Source organism: Nuphar pumila, chromosome 6, assembly GCF_984573655.1.
Source record: "Nuphar pumila chromosome 6, dmNupPumi1.hap1.1, whole genome shotgun sequence".
Taxonomy (NCBI): domain Eukaryota; kingdom Viridiplantae; phylum Streptophyta; class Magnoliopsida; order Nymphaeales; family Nymphaeaceae; genus Nuphar; species Nuphar pumila.
In genome coordinates, this window is record NC_143254.1 from 26,983,619 (window position 1) to 27,000,083 (window position 16,465).

General features: G+C 36.8%; 1 protein-coding gene across 3 annotated transcripts in view; it reads right to left on the reverse strand.

The window, feature by feature from the left end:
• The window catches only part of LOC149834457 (protein PAT1 homolog), a 28,674-nt gene extending 23,754 nt beyond the window's left edge, over positions 1 to 4,920 (reverse strand). For 2 of the 3 annotated variants that reach the window (XM_090011420.1, XM_090011419.1), the window contains exon 1: positions 4,210 to 4,920. In XM_090011420.1, the coding sequence (XP_089867546.1) occupies positions 4,210 to 4,285 (76 nt within the window). In that variant the 5' untranslated portion in view covers positions 4,286 to 4,920. Of the gene's footprint in view, positions 1 to 3,221; positions 4,167 to 4,209 lie in introns of those variants that run through there. The other variant, XM_090011421.1, reaches the window with a different exon arrangement.
• Positions 4,921 to 16,465: the final 11,545 nt, after the last annotated feature.

A 16,465-nucleotide genomic window follows, 5' to 3' on the forward strand; every position in this document is an offset into this window, starting at 1 on the left:
AACATTAGATCCTGACATAGTGACAGCCAAAATTTCATCACTTTTATGAGTCATGCCAAGACGAGTTTCCTCTTGACACACTTCGGCAAGGGCATCTTCAATAGGTAAGGCCTTGCTTCTATGAAGAAGGGATGCCCTTGTTCGAATTCAAGTCTAAGACCGTGAAGAAATTGAAAAAAATGTTCTTCAAAAACTTGTTCTCTTCTTAATTCAATATCTTCCGGAGCCACCCATTTGAGCTCAAGAAGAGAAAGTCCATCCCAAAGGGGAGACAAAGCACTAAAGTAATCTCGGACACTCATGTCCCCTTGTTTAGTAGATTGAATTTTTTCTTGACAAAAAAATTGTCTAGCTAAATCTTTTTGGATATACATACCATTAAGAAAGAACCAAACTTCATTGGCTCTTCTAAACTTAGCAATGTTGGCACAATTTTTTATGTCAGCATTGTTCATGAACCATGCCAAAATTTTGGCATGGTTACTTTCCCAATCTTCTACCTTAGTTTGATGCTCATTGATTACTTTAATGTGATCTTCACCATCAAGGGCCTTCTCGACGCCACCTTCAATCTTGGTGAGCTTTAATGTTGGTTCAAGAGTAGTCTCCATCACGAAGCCCCATAGCTTTTTTCCACGAAGGTGATTCTCCATAGCCAACACCCACGTCAAATAATTTAATCCGTTGAGCTTGAAAGAAAGTTCAACTCTTGTGTCGTGCTCAATGATGGCAAAGAAAGGTAGAGTTGAGAAAGAATATAGAAAGAATTTAGAAAAATACTTTCAAGATCACAAGTAACCCAATTGGCTTTGATACCATGTAATGAACAATACGAAAATGCAAATAACAAGATAACTCTTAGAAGAATTTAACAAAGAGCCAACAATTACAAGCACATAATGTGCACAATACACAAACCCACTAAAGGGGAATGCCAAAAAGGCAAAAAATATATTATTGAGAGGTAAAAAGATGAGTAGAAGTGTGAGGGGAGAGCCCCTCAATTTATAGAGAGAAAAAACAACTAAGAGGGGGCCATTGGGGCTCCGAAATAGTCGTTGGGGAGCCCCAACGACTATATTGGTGGGGCCCCCAATGGTCCCAATTACATAAAAAAGAAAAAAAGAATACAAAAAAGGAAAAAGGAAAAATAAATGGAGCAGTGAAATTACCAAAATACCCCTATCAGACATTTTGATATGAATACATAAAGAATATATATAAATATATATATATATATATTAACACTATAGAGGTGGTCAAGCTAAGGAGACAGATGGCTGACATGGACGTTCAGTGTAAAGGAGCATCATGACTGAGTTGTGACAACAATCAGACCTTCCACGAACGAACCAAACACATTGAGATGGATTGTCACTATGTTCGAGAGGAATTTCTATATGGCACTATTAATCTTCCCTACGTTACTTCAAAATATTAACTGACGGATTTCTTCACCAAACCTCTCGTTGCTCCTAGATTCTACTTTTTCTTGGACAAACTTCCGGCTATCCAACCGTAAGTTTGAGGGGGAGTATTAAAATTGAATGTACACATATATATAGTTATATGTAATATAACTATATTGTAACTAGGATTATATTTTTTAGTTTTGAACTAGTCAACATTAGTTGACTAGTCAACATAGGGAGTCGTTGGGACCCCAACGACTCTCTATGAGTCTCCTTTTCACTGTGTATAAATATGGGGCAAAGCCCCTCTTCAATGTATGATTCTTGCATGGTCTTGATCAATAAAATATTATTTTTTATTCCTTGTGTTTGCCCCTTTAGTGGGTGTTTGTGTGTGAGCCCTTTTTGTGGTTTGTGAGCGTTCTTTTGGTACTTTGGTGGAACTCTTTGAGTGTCTATCTTGTTCTCTTGGTGAATATATTTTGGAGAACCTTGTTTCCTTTCAGATATGTATTAACAGTTAAAAGCACAAACATCTTAAAATATGTAAAAGACCAAAATGCGTAATCAAAATATTGGTGAGAAAACATAAGGATGCTTTTGCGACTCCCTAGAAAAGGTCAGGCAAATTGCCTTTGTGATTGGCCATCAATTTTCATCTGCCTTTGGAAAGCAGCAACGCTAATGCTCAATGAGATTGTCTCACAGCATGCATTTTTTGCAAGGCACCTTTTTAATGGTGGTGAATCTGGTGATGAAAAGTTAAAGAAGTGTTTGGCAACATTAGCTCACGCATTAATGAAGTCAAATCTCAGTCACTAAAAACCATATGTAAGATGGGTAATTCAAATGGCCCTACTACCCATGTCGATGCTGGTATACCAGGGTGCTGGTGATGGGATATTCCACATATACATGTATTACATACCTTACATACATAAATGTGTACATACATTTTTGTATGTGCAGCCATACCTCCTTACAATCCTTTGACAAAACGCATGTAGTACCAGCCATACGGCATCTTACAAAGTATTCGTAGCCCCGTCCATACAACACAGCTAAAATCCAAAAAAAAAGGTAAAAAGCACATTTGGATACCAAAATATCAATATGACTGTAATTTTTGAAAACTGTAGACATTGTGGAATCATCTTAAAACAATACCCAATTAGACTAGTACCTTAACTTGTTGGTTTTAATGCCAACAAAACTATCAAAAAAGCTCAATCAGAGGTCACAGCTCATCTGTTTACAAAACCTCTTCACATTTACAATAAGTAGAGAGAGTATCAGTAGCGGGAACAACATAGCAGAAGAGAAAGAGTGGGCAAAGCAACATAATTTTTACTTTTAAAATTAGCAAAAAATTCAAGAAAGACTTATAGCAAATTATATGACTCAAACAGAACATCACAACACTAAATGAACAGTCAGCTGCTTTCAGAAGATGGTATGGTTACTACTGACTAAAGCAGATACAGAACAATAACCACTGAAACACAATAACATGCAAAAACAGTGTAAGAGCGTATAAGTGCCCCTCACTCATTGAAAATTTACTATTATAGAAACTAGAGTCATTCAAGAAAAGACAACACATACAACTCTGATTTGAATATTTATTCAACAAATACAGCCAAACTGGTATCATGTTTCAATACCATGCCCATGGCATACTTGCATTTGTAACAAAATGCAGGAAACAAGAAAAGACTGAAAAATGATATAATAAAAAAAAGGTATTGCTTCATATTGCACCCTACCAATCACTACATTTATAAATATAGCAAAGAAGATGATGAATACCTATCATGCTGGCAGCTGGAAAAAATTACATAGAAAGATATGCAAGGCATACAATTGTGACAAGATTCAGCAAGTTATTGCGTATAAATTGTGAGGCAACAAATCCAAGAGGCCATGCTCTGCGACAATTTATCAGTAACACAGATAAGCTACTTTATAAAGGTTTGTCTGCCTTCAAGCAGAGAAATCACTTGCAGATTTTGCTGAGTTGACAAGAAATATCTCCAAGTGGTGGTGAACACAGCACTTTCCCATACATAGTCATGTTAACAGTCGCACCATCATGCAGCTTTTAGCTAAATATGGCCAAACTTTGATAGAAAAAAGTTCCTTCCATTCAAATCTATATGGGGGAAAGAAGATGGAAAACCAGTTAACTGTAATTTGCTTTTAGTAACAACCTTTTGAATTGCTTGTAAGAAACATATGATCATCTTTTAATAGATTGTAAGAAACATGATACATATAAAACTGCCGGTCATGTAAGAAACATGTGGTCATCTTTTAATACTCATTTGTCGAATAAGGATCTTGATACATTACAACATCCGACAAATCCACATGAATCAGACAATACCGTGTTATTTCCCCTACTGCTTGTATTGAATCAACATAGAGACCAGCCACTAAGCCAACTAAGTCGCAACAGGAACAGAAAATATAATATGCAACAAACGATCAAGTTACTCAATTAATATAGAAAACCAACACCAAACACAAAATTTGACAACAAAAGAGTGAAAAATAAACCATCTCTTGATATCCATGAAAATATAGCACCAGAAGCCATAACATCTACACCTCATCATAATTAACCAGATCATCCATCTTCCCCCCAGGGCAAAATTAGAATATGCACCACTTAAAAACCAGATCCAGCTATCAAAAAGGCACAAAATATCTTGTTTATAGCATTACAGACTAAAAAACTTAATCTAAGGCTTCACATACAAATAGCTAGGGTTAGGATTCGAGTGAGAGAACCGACCTGAGGAACCCCTATGGAATTCCTTGGTATCCTTTGAGTTTTCTTCGGAAAGGCCATCACCATCGAAACCCTCCATACCTACAACAAATTAGACCTACAGCCAGACCCTTGAAACAAAAAGCCGTAGTTTTGAAATTAGGGCTTTTCTCCAAAACTGAGATCCGGAGTCAACCAAGATGAGAGACGGGAAAGTGGGGAAAGAAAGCATGGGTTTCCTTCACCAGCGATGGAAAACGCGTACAATGAAGCTAGAACGAAGTTGGTGGCAGAAATTCTCGAGATAGGACGAGAAATCACAATCTAGAGAGAGAGAATGGAGAGGATCAAAGAGAGGGAAAGCAGGCGAAAAGGAAGAGAAGGGAGTGCAGAAGCTGAATAATGGAAGTGGGGAATTGGGGTGTTAGAATTTTTGATATCTATAGAAGGGAGGAAGAGATGGGGGTAGAGAGAGAAACTGGAGTTAGAGAGGGAGAGAATAGTGGGGACGAGGTTGGGCGAGTTCCCCTTTTATTTTGGTTTTTATTTTTTTCTCTATCAATCTATCTATATAGGAATGAAGATGCCGATGTCAAAGGGGCTGAAAGGTAAAATAAGGGAAAGGTGGAAGGGATCAATCGGTTGGAAAGGGAAAAGAAAAGCGAGGACGGTGAGGGGATGGGCTGAATCATGAATGCGATCAATATCTTTTTTGTTGCTATTTAAGTGATTCTATTCAACAAGAGATGGGGGCGATTTGATGTGAAAGTTCTCTCTATCTAGGTTTTGCTTATGTCATTTTATGTGAAAGTTCTCTCTCACTAAAAGCTGTTGCTAGGTTTTCATGGCATCTTCTACATTCACGTGAAAATTAGGCCTCTCTCTCTCTCTCTCTCTCTCTCTCTCTATATATATATATATATATATATATATATATATATATATATATGGTAAAAAAAAAACTCTAAAGCGAAATACTTACCCTGCTTGGTCCCCCTTTCAAATAAAATACAACACAAAGAAGGAGACTCCTCACCGCCAATTCTTCCACAGCCACAACTACAAATAAAAGCTGAAAAAGGCAAAAAACTCTCTCTCTCTCTCCTCCCTCTCTCTCTCTACATTACTGAATGGTGTAACGTACTTGTCAAAGGGTGGTTAGCTGAAATGTGCTCAAAACCCATAACAAGAGAATGTCATGAAAAAGATACATAGTGACCAAACAATTAAAAGGATGATCATCCCCATAAGTTCTAAATCTTATTCTACAGAAACTTGTTCCCAGTTTCAAGTTATCAAAAAGAATGCATTGAATAAGATGCAAAGGCGGAATCTAAATTTTGAAGTAAATAATTGCTTTCAAATATTTAGGTGATTGATTGAGAAATTGCATTAATGCCATGGTAATTATCATAAAATATTGGCAAGGCTTTAGCATTTCTTCTCAACTTTTTGTTTTGCACAATTAGGCTTCAGTTGAATTTGCATGTGTCAAACTATTTATGTTAGCTTTTGTTGTGTTTAAAACACGGTAATCGATGCCATTGGAACCGGAACCGGAACCGAAAGTTAAGAATATATAAATCATGAAATTCTTCTTGCACTGGCTCAGGCCAGAACAGAGAGCATATTCTCTCCAAGAAAACAAATTATACCATGTTAGATTCCCCATGGTGATGTCATTGGTGGAAGGGGGTGGGGTGTCAGATGACACAAGAAAAGATCTACATAAGAAGCAAACAGTTTCCTGTCATTATTCCGAACAAGGAGTGCTATGTAAACTGTAGCGGATCAATGATCATATAAAACCTTTACAAAACGACAAAAAAAATACATTGAAATTTGAAATAAATAAAAATGATAATAAATATTTATGCTTAACGCAACCGATATAAATAATGCAAGTGAAGCCAGAGACAAAACCCACCACATGTATTTGCATTGTGTAGAGAAACCAAGTAAACATTACCATCAAATCATTAACATTCCTCTAATGGTTGTGAGTTGATTGGTAGCTAATAAATTGATGTTTGGATTTTTCATATGCTTTCCCACTAAAAGGCCATGAACTCTGGCATTTCTGGTTTAGTGTCAAGCAAATATTTTGACACCAGCTCCACAAGCGCTCCTCACATGGTGTTAGGTGGGCTGGCTTACAGCATTCAAAGTGAAGGGTATGGAGAGTTTGATATCCAAAGTGTGTGTGTGTTCTGTTTTTTTGATAGGCTAAGCTGGGGTTAGGCAGACCCCCAGTCCCCCACCAGTTCCACAAGGTATCATTGGGTTTTGAACTTGCAATGTCCCAACACATGGTAACGTGCACTAACAGCTCCTACCGAACAAGCAGAGCCCCCCCCCATCGGTCAAAGTATGTTTTTCCTGCAAGGCTAAAACAGCAGGCTCTTGGGACAAGTTTGCGTGCCACGGAAACAAGGGTTTTTTGTCCTAAACACATGAAGTACTAAGTGTTTTTGCGGACCCCATATTTTAAACATGATCCCCCCTTTCCATGGAAAGCTTTCCCGTTGGGTGGGGATCCGATTCTGTTTCAGCAGAAGAAGACTCCACAAAAACTCTTGAACAGAGTTTTCTTCCGCTGCTAAAAAACTCCCCCTTAATGGGCAAGAGAGGGAAGAGGAGAGGGCGGGCTGGGGGCATAGGCCAGCTGAGGTTAAGTGTGGGCTTCTCTCTCTCTCTCATCTTAGGGCAAAATCAACATAAGGATCATTGATTTCTAAGTTCAAAAGTTTAGTTGAGTTACTTTTTTTTTTGGGGGTTAGGCCAAGAGAAAGCCCTACCCCTATCACAGACCGCACATTGACTGGCCTCCGATTGATAAGTACCTCTGTCCACCAAGGAGTACACCCAGCTTTGACTTCACAGCAAAGGACACACATTTTGGGTTTCAAACTCCTGTCCAAGTAGAGTCAACTTATGATAAAAGGGACGAGGTGAAGCACGAAAGAAACAATTACTTTTTATTGATATATATTGTCTCACACTTCAATTGTATTTTATATAGGTTAATCTTATGTACAGTTACACGAAAAAGAGAACTGATATAGTTATTAGTAGATAATAGATAACATAATCTGTTAACCATTGCTACTTATGTAGGTAAGCGGTTATCAAATGACATGTGATAATGCTGAGGATTCTCGATAACTCACTACCACATATCTAGGTAGGTGGTTATCAAATGACATGCGATAATGCTGAGGATTATCGATAACTCAATATCGAGTTATCTAGAATACCTAACGGATTGTGATAACTCACTATCGAGTTATCAAGAATAAGTAATACGCCGCCTCAAGTCAAAGCATATGGATCGAGCATGCCTAACTTGGACTTCAGAAGAGATAATTGTGCACTATCCAAAGCTTTGGGGAAAATGTTGGCGCACTGTGAGTGGGTAGGAACGAATTGAGTGCTAACAATCAACTTCGATGTATTTGTTGCATTCATGGTAGACAAGGTTAGCACCAATATGCAGAGTAGCTTGATTGTCACAAAATAGAGTCATGGACTGAGGGTGAGAAATCCCAAAGTCGGTCAATAAAGATTTGACTCAAATACGCTCACAAGTCGCTAATGCCATGGAATGATACTCGGCCTCTACAGAGAAGCGAGATACAATGGACTGTTTCTTGGATTTTCAAGAAATTGAACTCAGGCTTAGCATTATGCAATATCTGGAGGTACACCTGCAAGTGATAGGGCAAGAAGCTCAATCGAAATCTGAATAGCTAAGAACAGTTAACTGACTAGATGCATTCATTAAAATCCCTTGGCCCGGGGTGCCTTTGTTAATGCAAACAGGTGACAAAAAAAGATTTAAGGAAATGGAGAGCTCAAGCCTAGAGGCACGTTCTTAAGATCGCTATCTTTATAACTTCAATCGCCCCACTTTGGGAATTCCGAAGATGCGAAAAAAGGGTTTGTTGCGACTGAGTTTCCAGGATACAACTAGGCTTGAACCTCAGAGAGTTACTACTTTGTAAGAACGGATGACCTCTTCCCACACTTGAACTCTGCAAGCCAAATCAGGAAGAAAGAAAGGAGAAAACTGGAGTCAGAAATTCTTTTTTTTCAAAAGATGAGAAAACGAAGAGATTTATAGACTTCTAGTAAGGCCAAAACGTTTTGCCATAGATGATATTAAATGCCATAAATCTGACGATTTGAAAAGGTCCTCGAACGGTCACCCACCTTTAACTGTAGATTAAAGGCCTTCAAAACGGTTCAGCAGCCACAATGCACTATAAACTCAATATAAATGCAATTAAAACCTTTCAAACTGTCAGACATTTTAAAACTGAAAAGACAAAATGAATATTTGTGCCTCATATGCACCTCGCACTGCTGCGAGTGTGCGAAGTGCAAAGTGCACTATCAAAACGCCACATTGCGCCTCAAGCGCCCTTGCGCACACATGCACGTGCGCACAAACGGCGCGTCCATTGCTGCACGATGCGCAACAATGTTCGCAAGCCACCTAAAGACTCAAGGCTTACCAAAGTAAAGAATAGATAACAAACCCTCTATTTAAACCACTGAAAAACTTTTCTCTCTTAGATATGGGACTAAATATCTTTAAAGCACTTTTAGTGGGAAACAAAACTTAAAAGGATTTTATATTTTAAAACTTTTCTAACAATCCCCCACAAGTTTTAAAATGTACTTGGCTTGCATAGAAACTTATACATCAGTGAGAGTGTCTGTAAGACTTGAACCCCCACTTATTGAAGGAAAACTTAAATTAACCAAGGTGCTAAGTGGACTTACCTTGAACTTAGCTCCTTATATTGTTAACGAGTTTTCAATCATACATAGGTTTCTAAAAAGTTCAATTGTGTGGATTTCATGTTGGCACATTTTGAGCCTTGTGCTTCCCTGGATTCATGAGTGCTCTAGAGAATTGCCAAATCTCATAAGAAGCGGCTCACACTTCTACACTCGCATAGGTGAGTTTGTCTAAGTGTACTGTAACACACACCCTAGCCTTAAGGCCTACAAACTCATTAAGAGCTATTAGCTAAACCCTCACATTAGTTACAGCTCATGAGCAAACATCAGTAATGGGTTCACATAAATATGCTCAATATTTGTCATTCACCAATTCATTTTCCATTGAACCTAGGCATGTGGGATCTCCAACGCTCTAGGTTGGGTATCCTTAGGTGATGACTTAATTGGCTTAATTCTCATTTCCCTCGATATTTTAGTGATGACATTTCTCGAAAGGCCTTTCATAAATGGGTCTACCAAATTTTGACATGACTTTACATATTTCAATGATATAATATTAGCATCAATCATTTGTCTTATAAAACTGTGTCTTAGACTAATATGTCTAGACTTTTCATTGTATTTCATATCACCTGCTTTACATATACTGATTGGCTATCACAAAATATTGAAATAGCAAGTATAGGCTTTTCACCTAGTGGAATATCCACTAGCATATTTTTAAGTCATTCAGCTTCTCTACAAGCAGATGTCAAAGCAATAAACTCAGATTTCATTGTAGAATGAGTTATATATGTTTGTTTCTTAGAGCCCCATGCAACTGTTCCTCCACCAAGGGTAAAAACCCAACTACTCGTAGACTTAGAATCTTCAAAGTAGGTATTCCAACTTGCATCACTATACCCTTCAATAATAGCAGGAAACTCGGTATAGTGGATTCTGTAGTCTAAAGTATGCTTAAGATATCTAAGAATCTTGTTCACTACATTCCAATGTTGATGACCAAGATTATTAGTATATCTACACACTTTACTCATTGCATAGGCAATATCAGGCCTTGTGCAATTCATTGCATATATAAAACTGCCTACAACACTGGCATATTTTAATTGTTGAACACTTGCACCAACATTTGGAGTCAATTTCATATTTGGATCATATGGTGTGCATGCCGGTGAACTATTAATATATCCATATTTTGTAAAAATTTTCTCAATATAATGTGATTGACATAATGCAAAGCCATTATCATTTCTTATAATTTTGATTCCTAAAATAACATTTGCAACACCCAAATCTTTCATACAAAATATGAAAGATAAAAATCTTTTTGTTTGATTTATGCATTCACTATTGGAACCCAAAATAAGCATATCATCAACATATAAATCGATAATAATAATTGAGTTACAATCTACTTTACTGTAGAAACACTTATCAGCATCATGTATTTTAAAATCATTATGTATCAGAGAACTATCAATTTTTTATGCCATTGCTTAGGGGCTTGCTTTAATCCATATAAGGATTTCTCAAGTTTGCAAACTTTGTGCTCTTGCCCTAGCACTACAAAACCTTTAGGTTGCTCCATATATATCTCTTCATCTAATTCTCCATTCAAAAAGGTTGTTTTCACGTCCATTTGATGGATTTCAAGCTTATATATGGCAGCCATGACAATTAAAATTCTAATAGTAGATATTCTGGTTACATGAGCAAAAGTATCAAAATAATCAATACCTTCTTTTTATTTAAAATCTTTTGTAATCAAACAAGCTTTAAATTTATCGATTGTACCATCAGCTTTTAATTTCTTTTTGAAAATCTATTTGCAACCAATAGTTTTGCAACCAACAGGTAAATCGACTAATTTCCAAACATTATTAGACATAATTGATTCAATTTCATCATTTACAACTTTTCTCTAAAAGGCAACATCTTGAGAAGACATTGTCTCTCGAAAGGACACAAAATCATTCTCAATTAGAAATGTATAAAAGTCTGAACCAAAATTAATTGGTTTTCTAATGCGTTTACTGTGTCTAACTTCAGTTTCTGGTTCAGCAGTATAATTATCAGAATATTCAATCATGTCATTAACAGGATGTTCATCTACTATAATATGACTGCCATCAAGAAGAGAATCAAATACATTTTTATGTTCTATGAAAGATGCATCTCTAGATTCTACAATAACATCATTAACAATGTCCAGAAATCTATATGCTTTACTATGTTCAGCATACCCAATAAATGCACATTTAAATGCTTTAGGTCCAACCTTCTTTCTTTTATTTTCTAAAATTTTAACATATGCTAAACAACCCCAAACACGAAAATAACTAAGATTAGGTTTCTTATCAAAACACAATTCATAAAGTGATTTTTCAGATTTGGAATAAGGAACTCGGTTAATAATATAACAAGCAGAAAGTATAACCTCTCCCCGTAAGTTAGAATGCAAACCTGTATTAAAAAGCATAGCATTCATCATTTCTACAAGTGTTCTGTTTTTTCTTTCTGCTACTTCATTCTGTTCAGGAGTTCTAGGAGTTCTAGGAGTTGATGTTTGATGGATAATACCATTATCTCCACAGAATTTATCAAATTCTTCACCTAAGTATTCACCTCCTCTATTTATTCTTAAATGTACAATCTTTGTTTTAAATCTATTTTATACTTCAGCAAAATAAAGGAGAAATTTTAAAAATGCTTCAGATTTATGTTTCATCAAATAAACATAACAGAATTTTGAATAGTCATCTATAAAGGTAATAAAGTACTTATTGCCGCCATGACTCAAAATATTATTCATCGTACACACATCAGAATGCACTAATTCAAGCAATTTATAATTCTTTTCTATACTAGGAAATGGGAGTCTAGTTAGCTTGGTTTGAATGCATGTCTCACACTTATGATTATGTTTTATTCTAACATGACAAGGAAGAAGACCAAAGTTATTCATATTATGAATGCAACAAAAATTTATATATCCTAATCGTGAATGCCAAAAAAAATAGGAGTCAACCATATAAACAGAAGTAATAGCTTCATTTATGCTCATCTTGAACATACCACCAGTGACAAACTCTTTTCCTACAAAGATTTTTCCTTTGGTCATAGTTACAATCTCATACTCAATAACAATCTTAAAACCATTTCATGATAGTAGATCTGCAGAGATTAAATTTTTCTAAACTTCTGGAGTATAGTGGACATTCTTAAGTGTTAGAATTTTTTCGGAGGTGAAATTAATTTCCACACTCCCTTTTTCCAGCACTTTAGTTGAGAAAGAGTTTTCCATAAAGAGATTACATCCCTCCCCCACTATTTTATATGACTTGAACAAGTTCCTGTCGTTTGCCATATGAATAGTGCTTCCAGTATCCAGGTACCAATCCTTATTTGTTGCCACCATGAATGTTTCATAAATTACAGCAACAAGCCTCTCCTCTGACTCATTTGGCTTAGGACCAGTCATCTTCCTTTCTCTATACTCTCTAGCAAAATGGCCAAACTTACCACAAACATAGCAACTTATTTTTTTTTATCTGTTGGCTTTTTCCCTTTCACGAAATTCTTTTTGATTTTCTGGGTTTTCATGATTTTGCCACCCTTGTTACTAACAAAATTCACTTTAGGATAATCCTCTTTAGGACTTGAATTCTTTGTCATGAAAATGAGTTTTCTCCTCAATTCGGATGTCCTTATTAAGACCATTTAAAGCAATTTTTTTATTTTTATGTTTTAGGTAATTCCTATATTCTTTCCAAGAATCCGGTAGTTTCTCAATGATGACAGCAACTTGAAAGTCATCATCAAGTTACATACATTCTCATTTGATTTTATAGGCCAATATTTGCATCTCATGAATTTGAGCAAGCATAGGCTTATCATCAATAATAGAAAAATTAACATACTGATCTATGATGAACCTTTTGTTACTAGCATCTTTTGCATTGTACTTGATCTCGAGAGCATTCCACAACTCTCTAGCCGACTTCAATGGTGAATACAAGTCAAAGAGAGAATCAACTAAAGTGTTCACGATATGCCTTTTGCATCGGTAGTTGTCAGTATGCCACTTCTCTCGCTCTTTCTTTTGTTCTTCTGTCTCAATTTCTCCAGCAACAACAGTGGGACAAGCCTTTTTGAGGACATAGTCGATATGCAGCTCAGACAACAAGAAAGATACATTTGATTGCCACCGCTTGAAGTTTGACCCATCAAATCGATCAAGTTTTTCAAGGTCACGGTTGAACAGATTGATGGAGTTGGATGTCGAACCAGAGGCCATATTGAAGTTCTAAAATTGTTAGTGCAAACAGATGACGAAAAAGGATTTAAGGAAATGGAGAGCTCAAGCCTAGAGGCACGTTCTTAAGATCGCTATCTTTAGAACTTCAATCGCCCTACTCCGAGAATTTCGAAGATGTGAAAAAGGGGTTTGTTGCGACTAAGTTCCCAGGATACAACTAGGCTTGAACCTCAGAGAGTCACTACTTCGCAAGAGCATATAACCTCTTCCCACACTTGAACTATGTAAGCCAAATCAGGAAGAAAGAAAGGAGAAATCTGGAGAGTTAGAAATTCATTTTTTTAAAGATGAGAAAACGAAGAGATTTATAGACTTCTAGTAAGGCCAAAACGTTTTGCCATAGATGATATTAAATGCCATAAATCTGACAATTTCAAAAGGTCCCTGAATGATCACCCACCTTTAACTGTATATTAAAGGCCTTTAAAACAGTCCAACAACCACAATGCACCATAAACTCAATATAAATTCAATTAAAACCTTTCAAACTGTCAGACAATTCAAAATCGAAAAGACAAAATGGACATTTGTGCCTCATATGCACCTCGCACCGTTGCGAGCGTGCAAAGTGCGCCATCAAAATGCCATATTGAGCCTCAAGCACCCTTGCGCATACACGCGCACGCGTATGCACGAACGGCGCATCCGGTGTTACACGATGCGCAACAACATCCGCAAGCCACCTAAAGACTCAAGGCTTACCAAAGTAAAGAATAGATAACAAACCCTCTATTTAAACCACTTGAAAAACTTTTCTCTCTTAGATATGGGACTAAACATTTTCAAAGCACTTTTGGTGGGAAACAAAACTTAAAAGGATTTTATATTTTAAAACTTTTCTAACAGCCTTTAAGATAGCGTAATATGCAGAGAGCCGCATCCATGTGAAGAGTGCGTGGTTGGCTAGAGAATTGACTTAAAAGGTGAACAACATATGAGATGTTGGGGCGCATGATGGTGAGGTAAATTAATCGATCAATTAACCGTCAAAAAAGGCTCGAGTCTTTCAAAAGGGAACCATCTGTAGCATTGAACTTGGAATGTTTCTCCATTGAAAAGGAGCATGGCTTCGAAATTAGATATCCCATGTCTTCCAAGATATCTAATGTGTACTTGCATTGGGAAAGAAAAATTCCTTGTTTGGAGCGAGTCATTCCAATGCCCAAAAAGTATTTGAGAATGCCAAGGACTTTAAGGCAAAATCGCCGATGAAAATTTGATTTCAGGGCATAAATCTGATCAAGATTATCACTTGCTATGATGATGTCATCTACGTACACCAAGATGAACAAATGATAAGTCATCCCAATTTTAGAGAATAAAGAGTAGTCGGCCTTGGATTGAACGAAATCAATTTCCTTTAAATAAGAAGAAAACTTTGTAAACCAATTTCGTAAGGATTGTTTGAGACCGTAAATGGACTTATGTAGACGACAAACTGGATGTGCCCCCTGACAAGAGAATCTGAGAGGAAGCCGCATGTACACCTCCTCATTGAGATCACCATAAAGGAATGAATTGTTGACATCAATTTGAAAAAGATGCCAATGACGGATAGAAAAAGTGGCAAGAAGGCAACGAACAGTGACCATCTTGGCAACTGGAGCAATTGTCTTATTGTAATTGAGACCTTCGATTTGAGTGTACCCTTTTACAACAAAGTGTTCTTTATAGCATTCAATGGAACCATCAGACCAAAATTTGACTTTATAGACCCATTTGCAATCGACAGGATGCTTACCTTCAAGTAATGTCATCACCGTCTAAGTGTGGTTCACCTCAAGTGCTTGGATTTCAGCAGCCATAGCATCATGCCAATGTTTATATTATATAACTTGAGAAAAAATCTTTGGCTCAAAAGCTTGAGTGATGGTGGCTTAGAAGGTTCGATGTGAAGAAAAAAAACATTGATATTCAAGGTAATGGTGGAGAGGATGATGAGTACTTGGAGCCACATCACATGAAGCATTCAATTGGAGTACAGGTGTTATAGAGTAACACTTGAAATCCTTGAGGTAAGAAGGTGGTTGGCGAGGACGATCAGATCGGTGAAGAGGAGGCATGTCGAGGGTGCTGGGGGTGTCAAGCAGAATGAGGGGGTCGTGTGAAACAAAGGGCGATGTGGTGGCAATTGAGAGGGTGGACGAAGGCTCTACGTTGTGATTTCGTGGATAAGATTAATGGGTCTAAAAAATGGGTATGGGGATGACATTATTGACATCAAGAATACAAGAATGCAGGCTTCTTGATTTTGAAAAGGAAAAATATTTTCATAAAATTTAATATCTCTATTGACAAAAATTTTTTGAGATTCAAGATCATAAACTTTATAACCAACTTGACCATATGGATACCCTGCAAAGATGCATTGTTTGGCACGTGTGTCAGATTTGTGGGTATGGTTGATGTTGAAAGCATAACATAAACAACCAAATATGCATAAATAAGCATAATTGGACATTTTGTTGTATAATATCTCATAGGGGGTCTTACCCATCAAGGGGTTTTGAGAGGAGGTGATTAATAAGGTATATGGAAGTAAGGACACATTCCTCCCAAAATTTGAGTGGTAAATTAGATTGAAAACGAAGAGCATGGGCGACATTCAACAAATCTCGATGTTTGTGTTAAACAACACCATTTTGTTGCAGTGTTGCGATGAAACTATGTTGATGATTGATTTCATTTTCTCGAAGAAAAGTTTGCATGTCATTTGAAAAGAATTTGGTTTCATTATCAAATCGAATGCTTAAAACATTGGTTTAGAATTGATTGCGAATTAGCGAGAGAAAATCTTTGATAACATTGAATGTCTTAGACTTATACCTCATGAGATAGACCCGCGTGCATCGGTTGTAGTTATCTACTACAATCAAGATAAAATGAGCTCCTGACATAGAGGGAGTTTGATATGCACCCCCATATGTCGCAATGCAATAACTCAAAAGGTTTGGAAGAGAATATGGTCCCATGAGGAAACTGTAGCCTGGTTTGTTTAGCTTTATGACAAACAGAACAATGTTCATGAGAAACTGTATCATTAACTTTATTAGAATTAATAAGAACTTGAAGACGAAAATTGGATAAATGTCCAAGTCGAATGTGCCAAATAGAAGGAGACGAAGCAGTTAAGGCGTGATTACCACCGCACTCAAGAATGTAAAGGTTTCCCTGCAGCCTACCCGTTCCAATTGTCATCTTCGAGTG